The 27,075-nt window shown below is 40.2% G+C and overlaps 1 protein-coding gene across 14 annotated transcripts; it reads left to right on the top strand.

Moving 5' to 3' along the window:
- On the top strand, positions 1-26,956 carry PHOSPHO1 (phosphoethanolamine/phosphocholine phosphatase 1). Of its 14 annotated transcripts, none has more exons than XM_039333143.1 (4): positions 763-1,377; positions 22,120-22,219; positions 23,269-23,405; positions 23,718-26,956. In XM_039333143.1, the coding sequence occupies exons 3-4, from the start codon at positions 23,397-23,399 to the stop codon at positions 24,477-24,479; spliced, it is 771 nt and encodes a 256-aa protein (XP_039189077.1). In that variant the 5' UTR covers positions 763-1,377; positions 22,120-22,219; positions 23,269-23,396; the 3' UTR covers positions 24,480-26,956. The 14 variants fall into 14 exon arrangements, with proteins under 14 accessions (XP_039189075.1, XP_039189072.1, XP_039189077.1 ...); XM_039333142.1 differs by having other exon boundaries at positions 763-1,484; XM_039333135.1 differs by lacking the exon at positions 23,269-23,405 and adding an exon at positions 8,083-8,273 and having other exon boundaries at positions 764-1,377; positions 22,117-22,219.
- The last annotated feature ends 119 nt before the right edge of the window (positions 26,957-27,075 follow it).

Genomic DNA, 27,075 nt, shown 5'->3' with positions numbered 1-27,075 from the left:
GACCATTCATACAATTTTTGGGGGGGGGAGGTAGATCTTTTTCAGCCTCACTTTCTTTTATTCAGAACTGAAAGTGCTGATAATTGAACCCCGGCCTTCCATATGCCTTCATCTGTGATCTAACATGACTATTCCCACATCTTGTTCAGAAACTGGAAAGTTCTGACACTTTCCAAAAATGTCTTGGTTTCTGTTATTTCTGTCAAAAGTTAGGCTCCAGTTTACGGGTATAATTCTGCTTCCTGTAGTCTGGGTGAGATTTGCAAAATATTGGAACTTTTTCTGAACCGATGTGTTTTGTAGCATCTCTTTTGGGTCTTAAGACTCAGCCTCTTTATGTAATTCCAAATATAACACTGAAGAACAAGGATGAAAATTTTTAGAACTTTGACCCGTTCCTGCATTCTGAGCTTTTTCTTTATTTCATCTGATTCTCTGTATTTTACTACCTCCGCTGCTTGGCGAAGGCCATTTAAATAGTTTAGAGTGTAGAAGAAATATAAATGTGTAAGAGAAGGGGATTGTTTTACGGCATTGAATAAGGCGATGCACGAAGACTGGAAGTTTTATCAGAAGAATCTACTTTGCTTGAGATTGCAAATAGCGGAGGTGGTTCAAGAAGTTCTTGCTTGTCCGGGTTGCTCCAGAGAGAAAAGGATGGGTCTGGGCGGACAGGCGATCTAGTTAGAACTTATTTGGAGCCTGGCAGTGCGTGGCTTTATCGTCAGAATGGCGCAAGCACAGGTTGGTTTTTGTTCTTTCTCCTTCACACGTTTGCCTGCATTCCCCTTCTCTTTTTCTGCAGATGTTCTAGGCGTGCGTTGCAATAAATTTAGCTTTTTAATTTTTCGCATGCATAAAAGGTCTGAGAAAGAGCTCATCGTATTAGGGTCAAACTTCGGGACAATTTTTGTTTCTGCGGTGGTCTCTAGATGCGCAGAGGCAGGAAAGGAGGGCAGTGCTAATGGATGCTCTTTCTCCGTAGCGATCTCCTCTTTTGATCTGTGACCACGAGCCGTTCCTATTGGCCGTTTCCCTTGTGACGTCTGGGGACTGCGGTTGTCCTATGTATCAAGCGCCGGGCTTAGTTTCCGTATCTTAAAGAGAGACCGGAGACCGCGGGGTTTCTTGTATGCTGCAAGGAGAGGCAAAAGCCAAGAAGAGCCGGGCCTGCCTTCTCGCCACCCCCGCTCCGCCCCGATCACTGGGGATGGGACAGCTTTCCGCTAGATTCGCTGTCAGACTGGAGGGGAAAGGGGAAAACTGTTCCCACCAGCCGAAGTCAGAACCATGCTGTGACCAAAGTTGAAGTCTGAAGCGAAACTAGACCCCCCCCCTCACTCCCTTTTACAAGCGGGATCCGATCCAAAAGAACACGTGAGTCTGCCGCACATTGGAGGAGGAGGGGGAGACTTCAGACTTGCCCAAGGGCAACGGGGACACCGTTGTCTGGATGATCCCCAGTGAAAGCGGCTGCTGGAAAGGTGGCACTGAGTGGCAAGAGAAGATTGCTAGCAGTTGACAGAAGCGGAAGGGGAGAGCAAGCTTTCCTAGAAGTTTTTTTGACTACTGGGGGTTATGGTGGTCTAATCAGTAACTTAATTCGTGGAGTAGGTGTAAGGTTTTTCAATCTATTTTTTATTGTATTTGGGGAAGGGGTAAAGAATTGGCAACAATTAGGGGAATCAGAAGTGCAGAATTTAGTATTGACTTTAGGTGTCATAATTGTTTAGCCTAAACTGGTCCAGTCATGTGTTGCAACTTCATCTTCAAATCAGAAAGGAGTTTACCTCTTACAGGGATTTAAAGCAACAGTGGCAAGACTCCAAAAGGTTGTCTCTGGTCAATAGAAGATGCAGATATGTATAGTTTTGTAATAAAATTAATGAAGAAATGTGTGTATGCTCAGCAAACCAGCCCAGAGGGGGTTTTTCCTTCCCTTATCCATTCCCAGAGACTATTAGTCAGCCTACAATCATAATGCCCTCTTTTCAATTTTCTGTCTCTCTCTCTCTGATTCACTCACTCACTCCCTTCCTTCCTTCCTTCCTTCCTTCCTTCCTTCCTTCCTTCCTTCCTTCCTTCCTTCCTTCCTTCCTTCCTTCCTTCCTTCCTTCCTTCAACAGTGTTTGTTTAGATACTCATTTTGTTTTTTTATAGACAGCTACACGCAGGTCAGTTGTTTATATGTAGCCTCCATTTCTTCCCAGTCCTTTTTTTTCCTGTCCCCTTTTCAATTTCTTTGATCCATGTTGGAAATGTAACGTGGATTGGCTGTAGAGTGGGGAAATTGGCTAGGAGATTTCTAGCCTTTGACAATCCTGAAATTAGGAAGGGCAGAGCATGGTAGAAACATTGCAGTAATTCTGTCCCACAACTAGGCAGAAATGGATTTCTCAGTGCTTGGATGGATTGCTCCATCCTCCATATATTTTTCTCAGCTGCATGGAAAAAGATGCAAATGAAACTAATACATAAAATAATGGCCACTGGAGATTGGCCAAGTAGTAGCATCTGATCCACTCTAGGAAAAAAAGGAAAAAAATCTTGAAAGGCTCTAATGTAGTATTTGGGACTATTTACTCTGAGAGAGGAGTACTAGCACATTAAGGACCAATTGCTGATAATGGCAGAAACTCAGGGTTTCAGGAGGCAGGCTCCAAGGAAACCAGCTTAGCAGGCTGACTGGACTAGGTAATTTCCTAGTCAATTCAGGCTGGAAGAAACTGTTATATGAATTTTGGGATTTGGTGCTGAGCTGCAGATAAGGATACTCAAACTAAGAAAGCCTGGGTCTTCTGGGTGGAAAGGGAAGAGGCAGGTGGCCAGGATTAATAAGTACATATCATAGATTTGCTGTCATTCAGCACCAAGTTTGCATTAAGTTGCTAGAGGTTATCTTGCAGGATCCAACTTGAATTGGTCAATGGGACCAAGGATTTATTCTTCCAAACGTTTGGGCTCATGCTGAAGCTCATCCTCAGGGAGCTCCTTTCTCTCCAGAATATGTGTACCATGTGAGCAACTCAGATTGGATCCTGCAACATTATCTTGAGACTTGTGTCTTTTTTAGTTTACTTTAATCCCTGCTGTTTTAAAGTATGACATGCAGTGTTTTTAATTCCATGTTGTGGATTACAAAGAAGGGTTTCTTCAAAGCCACTAGCTGTACAAAGCTTTGAAGCAAAGTTTATCTTGTAAAACCCTATGAATTTCATTTACCAATATGCTCAGGAAAAACATGGCATTAATATCCCCAGAATTTATGATTAGAGACCCTGATGTCATCAATAAGAATTCTAGAGGAAGATGAAAATTTTCAAAAGTGCATTGGAAAAGCAGATTAGTCTAGGCAAGTTTTGTTTTGTCTCTGTTAATGTTTTGTCTCTGTTTTTTCTTTTAGATTTTAATTTCCTGAATAAAATACAAAATAGAAATTTAAAAAAGAAAAATTTGGTTATTTTAGAAACAGTATTGTATATACACTATGGTCATTTTTTACAAATCAAAATGTTGTGCCTTGTGCCCTAGTGCAGGAATCATACCATGCAAGTTAAGCCAATATGCATTTTGTACAGTATATTCCATTTCAGGTCTTTTCCATGGACAGAGCATAGAACTTTACAACTGTTTTTCTGAACAGATAGTTTAAACAGATAGTTTATTGGATTAGTACCAAATATACATGATGCAGTTTGTTTAATACTTACTGTACCATATAGATGGGTACTGTTGACAAAGTCCATGTACTACAACAGTCATCTACTCCCAATGTTCAGGATGACAGCTTCATTACCCCAGTCTAATAAAGTAGCATAGTATACAATAGTGGCTTGTAGTTTCAGTATATCCAGATGGCACCAAATTGGAGAAGATTACCCTAGTTTAGTGTTTCTCAGTCTTGGCAATTTCAACTCCCAGAATTCTCCCAGTCATTCTAGAGATGAAGTCAACACATCTTGAAATTGCCAAGATTGAGAAAGAGTATCCTAGAGCAAGAGTTGAATCTGTTGCCAGTATTGGTTAAAATGTTAATGAATAAGTGATTACTAAAGTAGGAAAGTACAATTATGGAATGCTATGTTGCTGCTATCTTATACATATATGTTCATCTACGGTAAGAGTAAGTTTCTCTGACTCAGTAAAGTTGGGCAGGTTTTAAGAAGACACGCACATTGCACTACAGAATTATACCTTGCACTAAGCCTTTGCTTTTTCTTTTTCTTCACACTCCTCACTGGGTTTCCTAATCATGAATGAACATAGACAAGAATTGTTTTCCTTACACCTCTGCCAAATACTCACCCACATACTCATACCCATACAACCTAACACTGTTTTTGCCCAATTCTTGCCACCCACATTTGCTTCTATTAATCTTTACAGTATTTCAGCTTCTTTATTGTAATGCTGCAAACATCAGCCCTATTTTGTCATAATCTTATGTGACAGAAGAGAAAAACAACAATGAATTTAAAGTTCTTTGGAAATAGTGATGTGTGTATCTTTAGAATATGGAGTTTCATCTTAGACAAGCAAGCTGTTTTTCTAAATGAAAGAGCTGGCAATGTAAATTAAATTGCAAACAAATCTTTTCATTTTTTCCCCTTTTGGATCTTCTGTAGATTTCTGTCTCCCCTTATTATTATTATTTTCCCTTTGGGTTAGACCTTTCTCCATCTCTCTCTCTCTTCTGAGAGGGACTTTCACAGACCAGTCACTAACAGGAAAGTCATATGTTTATTTATTAGCAGAGAAAGGGGTTTCAGCGTACACAGTGAAAACTAAATTTAGAAACTACCAAAATACGTTCTACAAATCCTTCCTTAATGAAAATCACTCCATTAAAAGGAAGCAAATTCAGACCTTGTATTATACTCCTTATTACTTACAGAAAGAGACCAACATCTATTTCCATGTTAAAAATAGTCGTTAAGGTGTTCAAACTTCATATTCTAACATGTCACTTTGGTAGCACAAATTTGCCTTGAATTTGGTTCTTGTTTTCTCTCACAAGGTTTTCAGAAGAATTGTGAATGATTTGCCAATCACTTAAATGCTGAGGAGTACTACAGTACAAATAATGTTAGGTGTTAAATATGTTTTCAGGTTTTTTTCATTCTATAATGACCAAAGCCAGCTTTCCATGAAGATGGTAAAACAATGTTTGGGTCATATTTCTGACTGCATGAGAGAATCTTGCTTGCATGAGTGACATTCTGTTCCATGCAAATATACGGTAAGGAAAACTAATAGCTTTCCTTGACTGCTCTCTTTCTCTGTGGAGTGGAAGTTTCGAGGGAAAATAATTCATGCAAACCTTCAGGGTGTGCGGCACACACATACACAGAGGGAAAGAAACTGAAACATTTCTAATAAAGGATGCTATTCTGAATAGTTTTCCAAAGTATTTGCTTTCATCAACAATTTTTTAAGATCTTTGTTGGAGAAATATTTTCTTCATGGCTATTGATTTAAAATATAAGCAGTGGAGTTGAACACTTTTGGTGATTCTGGGACAAATGGCTAAATTCTAAACAAGTATTTAAATCTGTAGGGACAGGGTTGCTTTTTCTTACTGAGTTTTGGCTGGAGAATAAGTCAGCTGATCCAACATCTCTTATTCATCTGCCTGGGGCAAAAGCTGTCTTTGTCACACTCCTGGGACCACAGCTAGTTGGAGAGTTTGGAGCACTTGGGAGCGAGGGTATGGCGAATATGTTCTCCTTTTGTTCTGCTACTCAACTCCCCTCTAACAAGTATCTGATATCTTCTGAAAAACTTCCTTAAAGCATTAGGTTCTTCACCTCCCTTCCTTTGCTTTCGGGATAAGCCCAAATACTGGCATGACTCAACAGAGCTATACAGAATAACTCTGCTGATGTTTCCTTGTATTTGGGCTGCAAGCTAAGAAGCTACTTGGGGAAGGTTAATCAGGGACAGAGATGGCATCCAGCCATTGTTTTTCTTCTCAACTCAATGTTGCCTCTCCACAATCTCATGATAGGGGATGGGCTTTGGAATTGTTAGAAGTAAAGTCTTCATCCTGGTTCATCCAAGCCGGGAATAAATAAGCAAACATGGCGACTGCTTTGGGAAGAAGGTTACAGTTTATTGCAGAAAGATGGTCTTCAGGAAAGTACAGAGAGAGAAGGAGAGCAAAAGGACTGAGCACATGGGGCAGTAGGCTTTTATACCCCCTCTAGCCTTGTTTGGAAGTTTCCTGTTCCTGTGGCATGAACCTTGAGGCTGTTTCTGAGTGTTTGTCTAGGCCTTGATATCTGTGGTTTAATTCTATTATCATATCCTGCTTCCCAGGTGATGGGGCTGACTCCTAGAGTTTGGGTGGGGTATGCAGATCTTCTCTTTTGTCTTCTTGATTGCTCTGGCTCCAACTTTCTGATGGTTTTACATTTGCATTTGTATGGGCCTGGCTCTTGCTTGGGACAGAGAGATAGATTTGGGGCCAAGTTTGGTTTTAAAAAGTCCTTTTGAGGAAAAATATATTTTTCTGCCCTTTTTAATATTTCCTTCTGGGCTAACTTTCATCAGAAGTGCTTTGTGTGGCACTCCTCCCCCTTTCATGCTGGCGGTCAGTACACAGAACAGCATGCGTTCTTTTCTTTTTTTTTCTTTTGCTTCTTTTCTTAAAATAGACAACAATGGTATATGTGTATAGAAATTCTGAAAGAGAATCTTTTGGGGCAAGGGGAAGTCCTGCTGCTTCTGAGTTGCTTTCACCCTGCCTAAAAATCAAGATTTCTTCCCTTCCCACTACTTAGAACAAGCACATGGGTGCCACTTTGTATTTCTGACAACGGTCAGGGTGGCATTTTTTTAATTTTCTTCTTTTTAAATTTTAATGTTCATCAGATCCATGTGTCAAAATTTGATTGCTCTCTATCTCCTGCAAAAAGAATGTTTTCAGTGATTTTTCTCTCACAAGAGCTGCTAGCTTTGGCCACCATTGCCAGTTCTGTCATTTTTATTAACCCAGTCCCTTTTTGTGGGCATTGTAGAAGTCTTTCCAATGCTGAGCATATAGAAGTCTGTGCTGCTGCTATCATATATAACAATAAAACACCATGAGATTTTTCCACCGTTTTATTCAAAATCCCTAACAAAAAAATTTCCAGTCTAAATTATACACTAATTTTCAAAATATTTTGAATTATATTACTAATTTTGATCTAATATTGTTTAACTCATTTACAAGTCAACCAAAGATGATAAATGGTACCTCTTTTAGACTTACATTTCCATAACCATTTGGGGATCTTTTATATCTTTAGCCAATTTATCTGGGATAAATACCATCTACACATCATTTTATAGAAATTTTCTTTAAGGCATAAATTTCAGTCTCTTTAGCCACATATTTCTCCATTGATCAATTAGTATATTATATTGAAACTTTTTAAATTATGCCCAGCTTATTATACAATTTTTAACTATTCCGTCTTCTGTTTCTAATTTTTAACAAACCTCTTCCCTTTACCCAGAAATTGAAGTTGGTGTTCTTTTCCCTGCCTTAGTAAATATGATTTAATTACTACCCTGGGTGATGGTAAAGAATATAAAATTATTCTACATAGATTCATCCCATATAAAAACAGAGTGCAATTTGCTGTCAAGATAGGTAGCATTCATTCATGCAGTAGACCTACATCTCACTTTTCCTTGAGAACTCAGAATGGTACATTTAATACACTTTCCTTTAAATGCATCTTTATTAACAATAGCAGCCTGTGAGATTTGGAATCAGTCACTGTCTTCATGCCAAAGGAATCTTGTCATCTCCTCTATGAATCTTGAAGATGGGTTTTCCTGTTCCTAAAACTACACAACACTTGTTTTCTTGGAAAATGTTACACAAGCGGTATCTGCTAAAGAGAGCCAGAACCTTAGAGAAGCTGTTGTACTGCAACTCCTGCAAGTTCCTTCTTACCTGGGAATTCATCAACTGAGCATCCTTGTTTCTTTTAGCATTTTTTGGTGCTTTTGTTATCACCTGCTAATAAAAGCTAATCAAGAAAGCTACCACCGAAATGGTTAGGAATGGCTTGCTTCTTGTTCTTTCAGAATGCTCCCCTTGACATTTTGTGACTGGACATTAATTTTCTATTCAAACCATTTTCTGGATTTGGGGTAGGATGACCATGGCATTGTGTGCCCCTGCACTTGAGCAGCTAGGCAAGGCAGCAGGACCAACTCTATTCTACCAAAGGATTATGTGAAGGCTTCAATTGCCAAAGCCATGATGGGTAGCAAAGGTCAGTATTTCATAAGTTTGGCTGTTTTTTATATATTGAACTTACTCCTTAAATTTCTTTGGGCTACCTCTGACTTCCTTTCTGCAGTTTGCGTAATATTGCTTAATCAAAAAGGAAATCATGTAATAAATGTATATGAATGTATGTAGTAAACAATGCTTTTGCTCCCAAGACCTAGTTGGTGAATCAAGGATCATGTAAAACACCGTGAATTTGGCTCCAGTGGGACTGTTGTTGCCTTGTTGCTAGTGGCTTTTAGTTTTTCCTCGCTGGCAATTTAAGCCATAGTGTGAGAAACAGATTGTGTTTCCTCCTTCCCAGCAGTGCTGATGAGGATTTTCTCCAAAAGTTCAGCATTCATTTTCTTTGTGTCCCTGCACATTGAAATCCCCAGCCAGATGCTAGTCAGATGTTTGATGAGGTGGTGGAACCTTGAATACCCAGAGCCTGATTCTGCTGTGGCAGGGACATATGCACAACATTACATACACCCTTATTCAGCACAGTTTGGGGGTTGGCAGAAGTGGTAGTGATGGACGTGCAGGGAGCAACCCATAAGAAGCTACAGGAAGAAGCTTTTGAGGGATAGCTGCAATACAGTTTGCCATTTGCAGGAAATGCATTGCTGTCCACACCCAGGTACCATTTGTACCTTGACCACCAAGGGAAAGACTAAGAAGGAACTCCCTTATCTTATCAAGGCTGCTCTGCTTGTCTGCTGTTCCTAGATTGTGAAGGCACTTCAATCTTAATAGGCATCTCCTTTTATGACATGCAAGGGTATCAAAGAACAAATAAAGACCAGTGCAAAATAATTGCTGCTCCCCATTCCTCTCTTCTTGATTGAAACAAGGACAAGCTTTTATTTTCTGGACAACAATGAATTGTAAAAGCAGTTTTCCTCAAGGGAATCCTGGTATTTCTATGAACCCTTTCATGCTGTAATATTGTTGCCTTGCCATTATATTGTTGATTGAGGTAAAGATCTGAAAACCAAAGACCTGCTAATTATACTGCTCATGGAATGGTACTTTGTCCAAAAGCTTCACTTTTCAAAAATCTTTCAGTGCCATTTAAGGAATTGTAGCACAGCCCCAGTTACAATCTTGTGATCTCACAATATTTTAACACACATTTTTATTCCCTAATAAATCAACCACAGCCCTGCACTTACAGGTTTTACCTGCCAATTCAAGAAAGTAAATTGCCCCCATTCTTACCAGCATAGGGAACTATGGCAGGAAAGAGATGACTTTGGCTCACGATCAGCTATCCTGAGTTCTTTGGCAGCTCTAAAATGAAAAGGATGAAGCCTTTTTTAGCCCACAAAGGACATTTTTTTCATGTACTAAGCTTTTATAAATTGAATGCATGGGTGGATTCAAAGAAAAGGCTGGGGTTTAAATGGCAAAGGCAAAAATTGTAACGTTCAACTATAACAGAGTCCAGCTATCCAGGGATCATGAGGATCACTATGTCTATGGATAACTTGTTTCCCCACAAATTCCTTCTTCTACCTGTTGTCATTTAAACTAAAAGAGTTTATTAAAATGGAAAACCAGTATAATGCAAAATAATCACACCATTTTTTTCTTCCAAGAATGTCACTGCAACTTATATAAGCCACATACGTTTTCTTGGGAAATGAAAGTGTCTGTTTTACCTGAAAGCATATCCAGAAAAAAGGAACAATTGCTAAGCAATAGAAATCTGTAAAAAGCTGCTTGAGAAGGTGATGCCAGGAAGAAAATTTCCTTTGGAAAAATGGCATGGTATGGAAGCCTCCCCATTTTGAAAGAACATAAGGAACATGTTCTTGAAAACCCAGATGTGTCCCAAGGATACAATAGCAGATCACCAGTAGGGAATTTTCACATGTATGGTTAGTATAACCAATGTGTGAAATTTTGGCTCTCCAGACAGAGTGATGGCTTTGGGTGTGATGGTAGAAAGGGAAGGATACCTTGCATGTAGCTGGAGGAGAGTGTTGACAGGCCAGTGGTATCTCATACCTGACTTGAATATATAAATTAAGCAAGCATTGGTGTTAAACGTTTCCAAGTTGAGTGTTACTTTCTGATTGATTGAATTCATGCAGCTAATTTATGGTACAATACTGTACATTGTATGAACCCAGCTAAGGTGATTTATTTGTGGTTTAGCATGTGTGAATGCAATCCTTATTTGAGAGTTCTCTAAACATGACATAAGTCATGGAAGGAGACCAGTACTTTGCTCTATAACAAAAAGATAGGGTCCACTATGGAAGGTACAGAAATGTCAAGATGGCAGCCGCAAATTCAGATTCCCTTCCCCTTTGGGGCGTGCATTCTGGGCATTAAGCATGCAAAAAAGGGACAGGTCTTTCTTTGTGCAGTCATGGCTACCATCGTGACATTTTGCTCTGTCCTCCCTGCAGATGCCCATATCATGATTTTGTATATCGTTGTTCCAACTAGTAGACAACCTTTTTCAGGATATTCCATTACCACTCTAGTTATCCCTTCACCACAGGAACCAGCCAGCCAGCATTCTATAGCTACAAAGCAGAGTCTGTTCTCACTGAATTCTTTCTTGACATGTGGTCTATGTATAGAGAGAGTATTCTTAAATTTTTCTTTTGTATCTCTATAAACTTAAGCCTTCTCTTGCCTTCCATTTGCTCAGGAGTGCTTTGCTTTAATTACCAACTCTCCAAAATACTTTTTCTTAGCTCTTGCATAAGATGAGAGGTCTTGTCCTGCTTTTATTTTCTGGTTTGCATAAAGCAGGAAGACAGTGAAGAAAACAATGCTTGCATGTAAGAGGAAGAGGGAAGTTCTGCTATGTCAACAGCTTTTGTTTCATCACTGCAGATATCATTGAAGGGCTGGTCCTGCAGGATTCTGGCCCATAATTCTATCATGTTTCAATGCGAAATAAAACTCAAAACAACTTCTGTGCCTTGGAAGAAACTGGGTTAGGCAAGCTGGAGCAAACTTGATTTCTAACAAGGAGGGAAAGATGATCACCAGGAAACAATGTTTCTCTGTGTTACAGTAGGCCTCAAGTTGGCCGCCATTTAGATTTCTGTAGCAGAAATAAAGAATAAATGTGCAAAAACTTGTAACAAAAATAGCATTTACAAAGACTGTGATGGTGAGGAGGGGGCCCTCATCTCATTAACTAGAATCCAACAGAGATTGTTTCGTATTGACCCAGCCTTGTGTGCTGCATCCTGCCCATCCATCCCCCCACTCCCCCCCGTCTTCTCTCTCACATGGCAGAGTGCATTTTTCTGGGATCTCTGTAGCATTGTCCATGCATTATGGCTGTCATCTGCCCGGATTCCTGCAGTGTAGGTGAAATAATTGCAACTAGATATTTTAACATATTGTCAAAATCACAAAATAGTGTTGCTAATTTTAGGTGGGCCCAAAGTACCAATAACTCATCTTTTTAAAGATAGAGAATGTGGCTAAACCTATACAATAAATTTGCTGGTCAAAGTCTTGGAAAATTCAATCCGCCTGAACTCAGGAAGGCTGATCCCATCCCAGTGGCCTCCTTAGAGCCACATCTTTCCATTAATTTGTGTCATTATGGGTGGGATGTTAAGATAATTCACTGCCTTTGAGGTTTGTCTTCTTTGGGCTGGATTATAAATGCTGAATGCAAGTAGCTGTGTGTGGCAGGTTGTCCCCAACACTAAAAATAAAACCCACAATTTGCTGTGCCACGTATTACTGAGCTTAATTGCTGCCTCGGCATTGCATACATGCTCTGCATAGTGCTTGCCAACCTGGGGGCAGTCTAGGACAGAGAATATCCTGTGGGAGAGCACAGTGGGAGAAAGCCACACTGTCCTTACTGATGCTAGAATTATGCCATCTGCTGGCGTAGTTATTGTATTAGTGTGTTCCAAGAACAGATTTTATAAGAAAACTAGAGGGACTGGATATGCATCCATTCTGATTTTATTGCAAAAAGATTTGTTACCTTAGCATAAACTTAGAATTTCTCTCTGCATTGAGTATTGGTTCTAGGTTTCTATCCAAAATCTCTCATTGCCATTTCAGATTTAATTCCTCCCTCAGTTAGGCTTTCCATTTCCCCAAATTGGACTAATCATCAGTGCTGACAGCAGCCTGACTCATGTATTTCATCAGTCCCTGTAGATCCTCCACAAGCTCAAGGAAGCATATGAGGAGGAAGTCTCTCTTTTTATCTTCATGCATACAACCTGGTGAGGTAGGCTGGGCTTCATAAGAGTAAATAGCTCAGAGACACTTAGTAAGACCCAAGCAGAAAGAATACTGAAACTGAGTCTCCCCGCAACTCCAGTACACACATTGTCCATTCTTTAATCCAAAATGTGTAGAGAGTTTTGGGCTGCAGAAAACTGAATTAGCATTAAGCAGTCTAGAGCAGCGGTTCTCAACGTTTGTGTGACGGCGACCCCCGTCACACAAACGTTATGCACATGCCGCCCCCGGAGGGGAGAAAATGGCGGATCGCCGCCTTTGGCGACCCCCGAAAAATGGTCGATCGACCCCAAATGGGGTCGCGACCCATACGTTGAGAACCGCTGGTCTAGAGAATCATGGCTGCAAAAGGAGGTCTTTGAAAATGGGCTACAGATTAAATGCTTTGTTGTTAGTTGCAGAGTTGTGTCCAACCCATCGCGACCACATGGACAACGTTCCTCCAGGCCTTCCTGTCCTCTGCCATCTTCTGGAGTCCATTTAAGCTCACACCTACTGCTTCAGTGACTCCATCCAGCCACCTCATTCTCTGTCATCCCCTTCTTCCATTGCCTTCAATCTTTCCCAGCATTAGGCTCTTCTCCAGTGAGTCCTTTCTTCTCATTAGGTGACCAAAGTACTTGAGTTTCAACTTCAGGATATGGCCTTCTAAAGAGCAGTCAAGGTTGATCTCCTCTAGGACTGACCAGTTTGATTGCCTTGCAGTCCAGGGGACTCGCAGGAGTCTTCTCCAGCACCAGCACCATAGTTCAAAGCCTCAATTCTTTGGTACTCAGCCTTTCTTATGGTCCAACTTTCACAGCCATACATGCAACTGGGAAAACCATGGCCTTGACTATACCTACTTTTGTTGGCAGGGTGATGTCTCTGCTTTTTAGTATGCTGTCTAGATTTGCCATAGCTTTCCTCCCCAGTGCTTTGTGCTTAGTGTAGCACAAAAAACAAGAAGAGGTTTGTAAGAAGTAGAGCTGTCTATGGAGATTCTCAGTCATCCAGGTCATTGTTGTCCCAAAGCTGTTTTTTTTCATGAGGCAACTGGACTTTCTTGTTTTTTCTTTGAAGACGTTTCACTTCTCATCCAAGAAGCTTCTTCAGCTCTGACTGGATGATGGGGATTGCCATTCCTTACCATCCAGTCAGAGCTGAAGAAGCTTCTTGGATGAGAAGTGAAACGTCTTCAAAGAAAAACAAGAAAGTCCAGTTGCCTCATGAAAAAAAGCACCCTTGGGACAAGAAGTAGAATTGTTCATTGTATTTATATAAATTAATTTCCATTACACTGAAATATACCTTGCATAAAATTGTCCTGAGGTCCTGTCTACTTTCTCAGAGGTGTTATCAAGCATGCCATTCAAACATCAAGGGTACCCTTCAATTCCCGCACCTCGCAAAGTTGCACTTCTTTATTTTAGGCTAACATATACAATCTAAGAGTGTGAATAATACTCACTTTCTTGATGTTCCACTGATAGAAATTTGGGCAAATCGCCCTGCACATGAGGCTCTTTTTGTAGTTAAGTCAACATTACTTTGTTTTGCATATCTGCTGGAAAAACTTAGCCAAGGCTCAGAATTTCCCCAATTTGCAATATAAACAGACAAGCTGTACATTGGTTGGCAATCTAAGTATTACAAAGAACAACTAGTGGGTATACACACATGTTACATGTGTGAACAGGTCACTGTGGAAGCTCATTCTTTGTACTGCCCAAATATTTCTATTCCTCATCAAGATCAAAGAAACCTTTTCAGTAGCAGAATCAGACTAGATATCTATGCACTGACTGGAGACTCTGTGAGACATCACCATTTGATCTTACTTCATCTTAATATTCAAACAATAAAGGATCCTTCAGTGAACATATTATGGAGCTTTTAAAAAAGAGACCACCCATGTATGTGAGAACATTCTTATTAGTACAATTGGTGGTATACACGACTGTCTTTAATGCTTCAAAAGCAGGTAGAAGCAGATCTTGCCTTATTCAGATGAATCATACAACCCATGCTTTATTCAAATATATTTTTCAGGGACAAATGGTAGATTACACAGGATTTTTTTTCTGCACATAAGGGGTCAGTAGAACATTAAAAAAGAAATAATTTCTCCTCTTTAAATGGTATAAATGCCAGCAAAGCCAGGAAGTTAGCAATGCATGCTAATTTATACAATACTCCAAATGTTGCATAATTTGTAGTTCTATAATATTCCTAGCTCTTGGAAGCTTCTAAACTTTCTGCTCTGATCCTGGTCTGTATGTGTGGATAACTTTTGAATTGCTATTACTACTACGTTTGGTTGACTTGGGTCTTGTTTCCAGTTTCTGACTGCTGTTCTTTCTTACCTGATAGAGACTATCTGAAGGGAAAAAGAAAGTTAGAAAGCGATTAATTAGATTTATATAGCAACAATGGTTAAAAATAAATATTTGCATGAACAAATCTTTATTTGCTCATAGACCAGCAAATAAAACACAAGAGTCACAATTAATTAAGAAAAATGGAAAAAAAATATTCCAACTTATCTAAAATGGTTTAGAGCAAATGCTATGGCATTTTGCACAATAAACAGAACCTGGCTGTGGTTAAGGAAATAAAATCAGATTGATCTACAATATCTTGAGAAAAAACAAATTGGAACGACCAGGATATTTAGTAAGAAGTAGAAATAATAATTCCTACCAAGCATTTGCATAGAGAGCTCAATAGAGAATAACATGTTTCATTGATTCAGTTATTCCTTTGCCTTATGGACAAAGTAGAGTATCTGTTCAAAGGGGATTTTTGGTATGTTCCTTCAGTGACAGCTGTTGTGAGAGCGTTAAATCTGGCTAAAGATAAGGCCCTTCTGAATTTTGGGATTGTTATGTGACTGAGATATCAAGCTAGTTGGAAATGTGCAGAATGGCTTACGAAGGTGTTTCTGAGTAGAGTTAGAAAGTCTGCTTGCAGCTCTACATCAATGGCTCACTGTTTGAAATCAAGAAGTGCATGTTCATAGCCTACAAGGTGATAATCACAGAGTTGCAATTTGGCGTGTAGTGCCTGGCTCCAGAAACACTGGAAGCTGTCTGTCATGGGACCACACTGACTGGAAAGAAAGAGAGCTTAATCTAGGAAAAGAAGATGTAAATCCATACAGATGTTTCAATTGTAAGAAGACCAGCTTCATGGTGAAGGACCATATTTGAAATTCAGCAAGGTGCTTGAAAGATGGTTCCCAGAAACCTAGACTGAACTCTTTAGGGGCTACAAAAAGAAGTTGGGCTCAGATTTAACTGAGAAGACTTTAATTGCTGCAGGTTTACAGTTACCCATAGATTGGAATACAATCCCCAGATATTTAAAAGTCTTGACTTGCTCTATTAGGTGATTATTTGGTTTCCAGATATGCTTCTTATGACATACCTTAGCAAGCCCATGACCTTAGTTTTAGAGTACATTTTTAGAAATTCTTCTTGGCAGTGCTTAGCTAGAGATTAGGATCACAAAGGCTAGGCCTCAATCATCAAGAATCTTAATATGATTATCAATATAAGTGAATAGGGGAGCCAGAACAGGTACCCACCTATCTAAACTGTTTTGAATAGCCTCTGCTGAAATAAAGTCATACCCTGAAGCTTTGTTTTGTTTCATGTGCTGAATCAGTTTTATAATTTCAGAACTAAACATAGGAGGCATAGTTTAGTTCCCTTTTCAGACAGAGTAATTCCTCGTGTGTGTACAGCAATCTAAAATGGCCTTCCCAAACTGAAAGGGAATAAAGGATGAGATTCATAGAGTGGGAGAAGCAGATTGGAGATTATGCATTTCCAGAATTATTACAATTAGTAGTAGAGATTAATTGGTTCCATGACTATAACAGGGCCTGCCTCTTCTTTGCCTATAATACTTGTTTATATTTCCTCTTGAATAAGAAAAGGTCTTGAGCTGAGTAGGATCCTTTTTATATTTCTCAAAGCAGGAAATTAGTTGTTTCTTGGCTGGCTGGCTGGCTATTTCTATGGAATCAGGGTTGGTTAAAGGAGCTCTGATTCCTATTAGTGCCAGATGAATGGATAGAGAGAATTGGCTGGAGAAGTTGAACTAGCTGAATGGCAAAGTCTATTCAGGGCTTTTGTCATCCAAAATAGCTACAATATATGTAGCTCATTGGTGGAGAGCATTTGAGTTAGTTTGTTCTTCATCTGACCTGTCTATTTTGTTCTTATTTGCCCCTTTGGGATATTTTTGGACGGAATAGGATAGGATAGGTAAGGTAAGAAAATCGCCAGGACTCGACAGATTACATCCCAGAGTTCTGAAGGAGCTGGCAGATGTTATCTCAGAACCATTACACCATATTTTTAATAAATCCTGGAGCACCAGAGAAGTACCTAAGGATTGGAAAAAGGCTGATGTGATTCCCATCTTTAAGAAAGGGGAAAAAATGGACTCAGGAAACTACAGACCAATCAGTTAAACAATACCTGGGAAGATCCTAGAAAAGGTAATCAAAAAACAGATCTGCGAACAACTAGAAGCAAACAAAGTTATAACAAGTAGCCAACACGGGTTAAAAACAGATCATGCCAAATCAATCTTATTTCATTCTTTAATAAAATAACTAAACTAGTGGACCAGTGAAGTGATGTGGACGTAGTATACTTAGACTTCAGTAAGACATTTGATAAAGTAGACAACAACCCACTCCTTAGTAAGCTAGAAAGAGATGGAATAGACAGCATCCCCACCAGATGGATCTGTAGCTGGCTGGCAAACAGTACTCAAGGATAGTCCTCAATGACACTACTTCCACATGGAGAGAAGTAAGCAGTGGGGTACCACAAGGTTCCATGTTAGGCCCAGTACTCTTCAATATCTTCATCAATGACTTAGATAAGGGAATCGAAGGGGAACTCATCAAATTTGCAGATGACACCAAACTGGCAGGAGTAGCCAACACCCCAGAAGACAAACTCAGGATACAAAAAGATCTTAACAAACTTCAACAATGGACTCTATCCAACAAAATGAGTTTCAATATGGAGAAAAGCAAAGTCTTACATTTAGGCAGGAAAAATCAAAGCTACAAGTACAGATTAGGCGAGACCTGACTTAAAAACAGTAACTGTGAGAGTGAACTTGAAGTCCTAGAGGACAATCACTTGACTATGAGCCAGCAGTGTGCAGCAGCAGCTAAAAAAGCTAATACAATCCTGGGTTGTATAAACAGAGGCATAGAATCAAGAATGGGTGAAGTATTTGTACAGTTTTATAAAACCTTAGTAAGACAACCACCTGGAATACTGCAGCCATATCACAAAAAAGATGTTGAGAGTCTGGAAAAAAAAATCAGAGAAGAGCAACTAAGATGATCAAAGGCCTGGAAACATACGAAGAACAGCTGCAGGACTTGGGTTTGGCTAGTCTAAAGAAAAGAAGAAATAGGGGAGACATGATAGCAGTATTCCAGTATTTGAGGAGCTGCCACAAAGAAGAGGTGGTCAAGTTATTCACCAAAGCACCAGAGAGCAAGACAAGAAACAATGGTTAGAAACTGATCACAGAGAGAAGAAACCTAGAATTAAGGAGAAACTTCCTGACATTGAGGACAATTAACCAGTGGAACAGCTTGCCTCCAGAAATCGTGGGCGCTCCATCACTGGAGATTTTTAAGAAGAGACTAGACAGTCACTTGTCTGAGATGGTATAGGTTCTCCTGCTTGAGCAGGGGGCTGGACTAGAACAGGGCTTTTCAACCTTTTCACCCATTGTACCACTTTTAGGATATGGCATCAGTACCATCAGTTGCCTAGCAAGGTGTCAAAAACTTGATGACCAAAAAAAAAAAAAAGAAAGAAAGGAAAAAAGTGATAAAGTACAGGTAGTTCTTGACTTACAACAGTTTGCTTAGTGACTGTTCGAAGTTACAATGGCACTGAAAAAAGTGCCCCTGCAACCCACAGCTGAGCAAGACACCTGCCTGCCCATCCGGCGGTGCTCTTCCTCCTGGTCCGAGGTTTTCATTGTTGTGAGCATTTCTGTTGAGGATTGGCAGTGGGGGTGGGGTGGGGGGTTGTTTGGTTTTTATTCCCCCTGTCTGCTGGGTGGTTGCAGCAGGTTTTGACCCCGGGACACTGTGACCGTCATAAATATGAATCAGTTGCCAAGCATCTGAATGTAAATCTCAAGACCCTGGAGATGCTGCAACATTCCAGCTGATTGGCGCTTCTTCTGGACTCAGCAGAGGCGCCAGGATCAGTGCTGCTTTCCAGCTGATTGGTGCTTCTTCAGGGCTCAACAGAAGCACCAGGATCAGTGCCGAGCTCCAGATGGAGTCTTGTGCTGATCCTGGCACTTCCACTGAGCCCTGACAGCCCCGAAGAAGCGCCAATCAGCTGGAAAGCGGCACTGATCCTGGAGCTTCTGCTGAGCCATGACAGCCCTGCATCTTGTGCGGTGCTGCCACCCGAGTTCAGCTTATTCCCCTCCCCTGCTACCACTTTTCTAGGATGGTCACGTACCACCTGCCAGGTGCCAATGTACCACAGGTGGTACCCGTACCACTGGTTGAAAAGCCCTGGACTAGAAGACATCCAAGGTCCCTTCCTATTCTATTCTATTCTATTCTATTCTATTCTATTCTATTCTATTCTATTCTATTCTATTCTATTCTATATTTTTTCAAAAAAAGAACAACAAAAGGATTTAGAACAGTGGTTCTCAACCTGTGGGTCGGGACCCCATTTGGGGTCGAACGACCATTTCACGGGGGTCGCCAAACAACACAGTCCGCCATTTTTTCCCCCTTTTCCTTAGCTGTGCTACTCCCTTTTATTCTATTGGCTTTTGAAAGCCAATAGAATAGACTCTCTTGAATAGAGTCTAATTCTATTGGCTTTCAATAGCCAATAGGAATTGTCCAGGCTGTATCTGCCCTGCTGAGCCCGCCAAAAGTCCCATTCTGCAAACGGTGCTGCACCAGTTGAGTAGTCCTCAACTTACGACCGGTTGAGTAGTCCTCGACTTATGACCGATTGGGGGTCGCGGCATTAAAAAGGTTGAGAACCACTGATTTAGAAGCACTCTCAGAACAGTTATCAATATGGAAATGGAAATCTGAAGAGATAAATTTCTTGATATGGCAGTATACTCAACCAGGGAGGACCTTATGCCCGCCCAATATGGGAATTCTACTGGGTAGTTGGTAATAGTGGTGCCATGCAAAAGTTGCAAATCAATTTATAAAATATCTGTAGCATTTGTAAGATGGCAACTGTCTTGGGTAGTTGATAAACCAGATCAATAAGAGGTCTGGCTGCTTTGTGTATTGCCATTGGAGTTTCTCTAAAATCGTCCCAGTCTTTTAATATCAGCTTTTTCCAAATCTCGCAGGGCACTAAAAGAGTTAATAAGATTTTTTCCCCAGAAGGTCACTTTGCTTTAGATAAAGACTTTTTGTGTGGGCAGTCATCTCCCAGGACAGAATTGGTAAGGTGTCCTTGAGGTTGTATGAAGCTGAGTGGCCACATTTATTCTTTAAAGTGGTAATACTCTCATGGCCAGATTGGCTTAGGAGTGGACTGAGTTTCTTCTGAGCAAAACACATGTTGTAGAAGATTGGAAGCAAGCAGAAAAGGCCTCATTTTAAACAACATACTAGGAACTGTAAGTAAAAATTGCTCTCAGCTTCTGCTAGATGGAAACCAATCAGCTGCTTTTCATAGCATAGTAACTGGCTTAAGGATAAGATAATTGTTCTTTCTGATCACCATAATCCTTTATTTGCTCTGTTATTTAATATTTGTAAGGTAATTTGTTTAGACTATAGATGATACTTACCATCTTACAATTTAAATGTCTCTCTCCTTTGGTTACATGCCTACTGGAGACTTGTTTCTCACCCTTTCCCAGGGTAGTGGTCAGCTCTTTCTGTTCCCAGGTGTAGAGGTAAGGTTGCCCATGGCTTTCCTACTGGCTGCTTTTATGGCAAACTTTATACAGGATACTCATGCTTTAGCAGAGTTGTCTTTTGGCTGGTTTTACAAAGACCTCTTTTGAGTCCACTTTGATTTTAACTGTTAATCAACAAGTCAAAGATAGAACTGTTTGAGCTGCCAGCTGTTTAGTTAGAAAGTCAGTTACAATTGTGTTCTTTAAGTTTATCAGGTGAGTATTCACACCCTCATCCTGTAATAACTCTGCAGCTGTAGAACAGATTGCATCAGTGCATTTGGAAGGGGAGAGGTCTCTTTCATTGAAGAGGAGAGATCTGTAAGCTGTTGACTTTCAATCTCTGCTTGTAAATCCTGATTTAAAGCATCATATCCAATGGAGGAATTTGAGGGAGTAAGAACACCTACAAGAGTTGGCTGCCTGCTCATATAGGTATCTGTCAACGTTCAACTGTTTTGTCAGCTTGGCTCTAGCTTGCATTGCAGAATGTGTACAATATCTCTTCCTTCTTTTTCCCATGAGGATTAGTAATGTCCTGGAGTTTTTTCAGTTCTTTCTAAATGTTGACGCTTCCCATAAGGCAGCAGAAATGTGGCATTTACAACAACAGATTAAAAATATGGTGATAAAGATATACTTTTCGAGAAAAGCTCTCCACCACCTTAGCTTCTCCCTCACAGGAAAGGAAATGATCCAGCCCTGGAGCCAAAAGAGTGAAAGAAACACTTGAGATTTACAAGAGATGGCAAGCTGGCTGGAGGTTGTTGCATTTGGGATGCATCACATCTGAAAAGTGCTAACTTGGAAAGGCTGTTCTAGCATCTGATGACTATCCAGGCACTGAGAGTTCATCTCTGTTTAAAAAGTCAAAATATTTCACCATTTTATTGTGATATAACTTCTCCTGCTACATATGTTTTTTATTAGGATTTGGCCAGGCAGTTTCAATGAATAGAGGCAGACCGGTCCTTCTTTTGGCTGTGATGATTTTCTTAGGCACAAGAGGCTGCATTTCCAGGTTGATGGGGGAAGTTAGCATATTTATCTCTTCAGCTCTGCAACTAATTGAACTGTGCTAAGGAGGGACTCTTATGCAAGCTTGTACTTGGTGAAGAATTTCTGTTGTGAAACAAGCAATACAGGTAGTCTTCCACTTATGGTACAATTGAGCCCAAAATTTCTGTTGCTAAGTGAGACAGTTATTAAGTGGGTTTTGCCCCATTTTACAACTTTCTTGTCACAGTTGTTAAATGAATCACTGTAGTTGTTAAGTTAGTAACATGGTTGTTAAGTGAATCTGGCTTCCCCATTGATTTTGTTTGTTGGGAGATCACAAAAGTTGATCACAAGACCTCAGGACACTGCAACCATCATAAATACATGCAAGTTGCTTAGCATCCAAATTTTGATCACATGACCAAGGGGATGCTGCAACAGTTGTAATTGCGAAAAACAATCATTAGTCACTTTTTTCAGTGCTGTGGTGACTTTGAACGGTCACTAAATGAATGGTTGTAAATCAAGGGCTATCTATAATTATCACAGTCATTTGGGAAAACAGACTGCAGAGTTTATTTTCAATGTAGGGCAGAATCTAAAGTGAGCAGGACAGGCTAAACAAAGTTGGCATTCATAAAATCAGTGACCTCTGGTTTCTTCAGCAGCAAAGGGAGTGTATACATTGGGGGATGCATCACGTTGGAAACTAAAGTACTGAAGATGAAAAGGTGTTTCGAAGGTATCGGGCTGCAATGCTTTCTTAAGGTGAGCACTATTCTCAGAAAACTTGGGGTAGAAAAGGAAAGAATCATTGGATACTGTATTAACATGCTGTGAGATAACATGTTGTGAGACAGGATGGCCGTAAGCTCTGTGATTCAGTTTAACTACACACCCCTGCTACTCAAAAGCTTTAAGCCATGCCTTTTCATTGATTAGACTTCATCAACCAACGGAATGGCAAAGGTAAGAAAATCAAGAGGGATGTGTTTAGAGGTGGTGTGGAAGAAACAGCCCATCTGGTGAGTCATCAAAATTCCACCCATAACATGCAGAAAACTTTTGTTGCACTATTGCAAGTGCAAAACCTTCTTTAAAACTAAACTGAAACCTCAAAATCTCAGCCAATCCACATTAAAAATCAGTGCAACTAACTGCTTAAAGCTGCCCATTATCCTAGCCATCTTTCTTCCAATCCTTCACGTATTCCAAAATTCCCCAGTATCCTATCATTGCCCCTTTGTTACAAGCAAGAATTCCAAGGACGTAAATTGCCTTGCTCAGGAAAGAACATCACCATGATTAAAAGAAACTTAAACACTGATCCCCATTGCCGAGTACTTAAGCCTCTTAAGGTCAAGAACTGAAGATAATGTGAGGAGAAAACATGACAGTCCCACTTGGACTTAGAGGGGGCACAAAGTAGTAACAGGGCAATAATAAAGTAGTTCATTTGGAATTACTGCAATTTCAATTGTATTGCATCAGAGCTAAGTGACTTCATCATAAATGTGAAAATCATGAAAATTAACAGATCTTAATGGCATTGGACAGGGAGATTAAACATCATCACATCTTCAAGAAGTTTTAAGGCACCAAAGTTACTAGTTCTTATGAATACAAATACTTCAAAGCATTCTAATCCTTTCAGAGAGTAAAGATTATAAAATAGAATGTATAAGTAGCAAATTCCATAATTTGTCACCATTCCTTCTTCTTTTCTCCATGAACCAAGACCAAAAGAAGGGGGGACATATTAAAGGTAGAATTTCAGTTATTTCTAAGCATAGTCATACGTTCTTTGCTTTGGTTAGGGCCAAATAGAGGTATCATCTATTTGTGCATGAAAAGGATCTTCTGCTATGGATGCACCTGCCTATGTACTCAACATCTCATCCTTTGCCTGCTGTTTCTGGCACCTCAGAACATCTGCAGATAGTTCATGGTTCAGGTAGGAAGGGGAGGGTGCATCAAAGTTGGAGCCAAAAATATGCAGAAATCTTTTCAAACACTGTTTTGTGAATAAGGAAAAAATATTCAGTTCTTATGTTTGCTGGAAGTGGCATTGTAACAATCATGGCAGCCAGAAAGATGTGTGGATGTCAATTCCCAGAATTCTCAGGAATGGCTGTGTTGGCTGGGAAATTCTGGGAGTTGTCCTGATAAAGATGGCAATCAAGTTGGGCATGGGCTGCATTTTGAGAGGACAAAGGAATGTAATCTATAGTTGGCTTTCCATTAACAAAACTTCTTTTTGTTGCAGGATGGGCCAATGGCGGCCACACAAAGCCAAAAGCACCTCCTGGTCTTTGACTTTGATGAGACCATTGTAAATGAGAATAGTGATGATTCTGTTGCCCAGGCTGCTCCTGAGAAAAAGCTACCAGAGTCCATACGCCAAACCTTCCGGGAAGGCTTCTACAATGAGTACATGCAGCGGGTTTTGAAATATCTGGGGGATCAAGGGCTAAACATGGCTGACTTCAAAGCAGTCTATGAAAAGATTCCCTTCTCTCCTGGTATGCAGGAGCTCTTCCAGTTCCTCTCTAAGCACCAGAACCGCTTTGAGATCATCCTCATCTCTGATGCCAACATGTTCGGCATTGAATGTTCTTTGAAGGCTGCAGGGGTTTACTCCCTCTTCCGTAAAATATTCAGTAACCCTTCTAGCTTTGACAAGACAGGCTACTTCATTTTGGGCCCTTATCATTCACACAATTGCCCACGGTGCCCTTCAAATATGTGCAAACAGAAGATCCTGATTGAATACCTGGAAGGAAGAGCTCAGGAGGGAAAGAAATTTGAGAGAATCTTCTATGTGGGAGATGGAGCCAATGACTTCTGCCCTTCCATGGCAATGAAGTCCAGTGATGTTGCCTTCCCAAGGAAGGGCTATCCCATGCATCAACTCATCCAGGAGATGGAGAAAAATCAACCTGGGGCTTACCAGGCTACTGTAGTCCCTTGGGACTCTGCCATAGAAGTTTGTTCCCACCTTCAAGAAGTTCTCAAGAAAACATGCTAAGGGAAAGACTTGGCAGAAGCAGCAATTCTCCTTGATTTACCTGACATACAGCGTGGAAAGATCTCAGCGATTAACCTTGCATTGCTTCATGTTTGGCTTCTGCTCTGTTTCCCTCCTCCCCTTTCTCTCATTATGCACTGTCTGTCTCTGGATCTTCCCTTCTTTTGATCTTGAGATGAGGGCTCTCTATGCAGTTTGGCAGTCCATTCCAGGAAGGATGGGTGGGTGCCTGCCACCTCATATGTTTTGCTTGCCTATGAAGAAAATGCTATTGCATTTCTTAAAATTGCTTATCCATTTTGGGGATATCTCTGCTACCAAAGCATTTAAAAGCAGTCATGGGTCCTGGCTCATTGAAGATGGCAATAAAATCATCTGCTGTAGATCTAAATGGAGCAGAATTATGTATCTGCTAGGTCAGATTTAATTTAATCTATGATTTACCCACTCAGCCAGGTTCAGCTGAGTTCATACACTATTAAGCCATAAACCATGGTTCACAAACCACAGTGGCTGGATCACACATATTAAGTCAAAACAAAGCAGATATTGTGTAATGTAAGATAAACTGTTACCGATATCTTCAAAAAATGTCCCAAATGAAAAAAAAATGCTAAAAGGTAATTTAAATGTAGCATTGTTGCTGGACAGAACATAATCATCTAATTGAGCACAACATACTGTTTTCTTTAAGGGCTCATTTTATTGCTGAGATCAATGCCCTAGGCTTATACTTCCTCAACCTGCTGTTCTCCAGATGTTTGACTTCCATAATTCTCAGTCAACATAGCCAATAACTAGGGATTTCAAGAGCTGAATATGGGCTGGAAATTGCAGTTCCAAGTCCTTTATAGGATGCAGATTGGCAGGGTGGCTTTTAGCCAAGCAAATTGTGAGAGAAAACAGAAAACTCTTGCTATAGTATCATGTTGATCTGTCACCTAGAACAGAGGTTCCCCAACCCCCAGCCACGGTCCACTTCTGGGCCTTGAGTTTTCAGAACTGGGCTGCGGAAGTGGTGGGAAAGTGTGGAAACATCCCCTCTCTCCCCCCCCCCCACCAGTCTGCAAAGCCACAAAGGTTGGGGAACTCTGATCTAGAAAAGCCTCAAGAAAGCATTTCTGCTCCTCCAACAGAGACTGCTACCTAAACGAGGCATGTGGTCTGCCTATTTGATGTATAGAAACAAAAAAACCCAAAATATTTTGGATGTGTAAGGCAGGAGTCTGGCTGAGGAATTCTGGGAGTTGAAGTCCACAAATCATAAAGTTGCCAAGGTTGGAGATCCTTGGTTTAGGGAACGTGTTAGAAACAACTATTGCTGATGATAATTGATGTACAGCACGGCCCTTCAGATGTTGCTATGCTACACCTTCCTGCAATGGGCTTGTTTGGGTTTTTTGCAGTTATAATTCAGCAGTAACTGGATAACCACAATTCCTAACCCCTGACTTTAGAAATGTAGAAGGTAGGAGATTACAAGAATGAAAAAAATATCCTATTACTGTATGCATTTCCCATTCATCCATAATTATCCTGTAATTTCAGATCTAACTTTGGACTTTTTTTCTCCGTTCTATTCAAATAATGCTGCATAAATTGAAGATGGGGATAAAGAGAAATTGCCTTCTGGAGAAAGTAATTTGCACCAGACATCCAGGCTGAATGATGGTGCTGTATCATAGATAAAATTTAAAACATAAAAGTTCCCTTCTCTTTTATCGACTTATCAATGCATGGCTTCCTCAAAATTATTTAGGGAGCTTGATAAGAGTGAATATACTAAATATGCTAAACTCTACATTTCATGTTTTGCTCAGGAAAAGGAATTGAATTGATCAATATGAGATTAGTGACATTAAGGAGCTATGGGACCAAGATTAGAGAGAGGAATCAGTGGAATATGTTCATGCAGACAAACTACAGACACAGCACTGCCACAATAGACACACAACAGTTATGCAGTAACCTTCAACAATGGACACTGAATCATAAGACACCTAGATTTATGCCATTTCTCTGTGCAACACTGGAACAGATTTCCATTGAGTTTGTTACTGTAGATACACCTGTATGGCTGCCAGAATAATTTCCATTTATTAAAATTGAGCACTTGACTCTTGTCTCCCAAGATGTTGTACCCCAAAACACCAACATGGATTTCTCCTTGGCTTGAAATGTGCTTGCCATCTCAAATTCCATAACAAAACCAGCAGTTTATGTCTGTCTTTTCTTTTAAAATGTTTATTTGTAATCCTCACTTGGTCTGCATTCTCTGCAATTTTCCCATATTCTTTTCTGTTGTACTCCCCCTTTCTGCTTGTTATTTTTGGAATTTAAAGCCATGGCAACTCTTTTATATGTGCGCGTGCGCACACACACACACAGCAGACAAAAAAATACCTAGCAAATACTTAAATGTTGTCTTTTGTATACTCAGCTGACAATATTGCTTATAAAGTATATTCAAATATCTATTTCATGGTTCCTGTGTTTCTAGAGTCTGAATGTGTGAAATCTCTAGTGGTGGGAAAGCTCTCTTCTCTCTCACCTACACTCCTACCAGTGAGCTGCTGTTTTTCCTCAGGAATTAGCT

This window comes from Crotalus tigris, unplaced genomic scaffold (assembly GCF_016545835.1).
Source record: "Crotalus tigris isolate CLP2741 ecotype Arizona unplaced genomic scaffold, ASM1654583v1 scf7180000024472.5447098, whole genome shotgun sequence".
Taxonomy (NCBI): Eukaryota; Metazoa; Chordata; class Lepidosauria; order Squamata; family Viperidae; genus Crotalus; species Crotalus tigris.
This window is presented reverse-complemented; position numbering and strand designations above follow the sequence as displayed.

Bases quoted from the DNA above. Each gene is read 5' to 3' on its own strand.
- PHOSPHO1 (XM_039333138.1), top strand. From the start codon at position 22,175: ATGAAAAGGTGTTTCGAAGGTATCGGGCTGCAATGCTTTCTTAAG. The intron at 22,220-23,717 runs GTGAGCACTATT...TTTTTGTTGCAG, and splicing joins GGCTGCAATGCTTTCTTAAG to GATGGGCCAATGGCGGCCAC.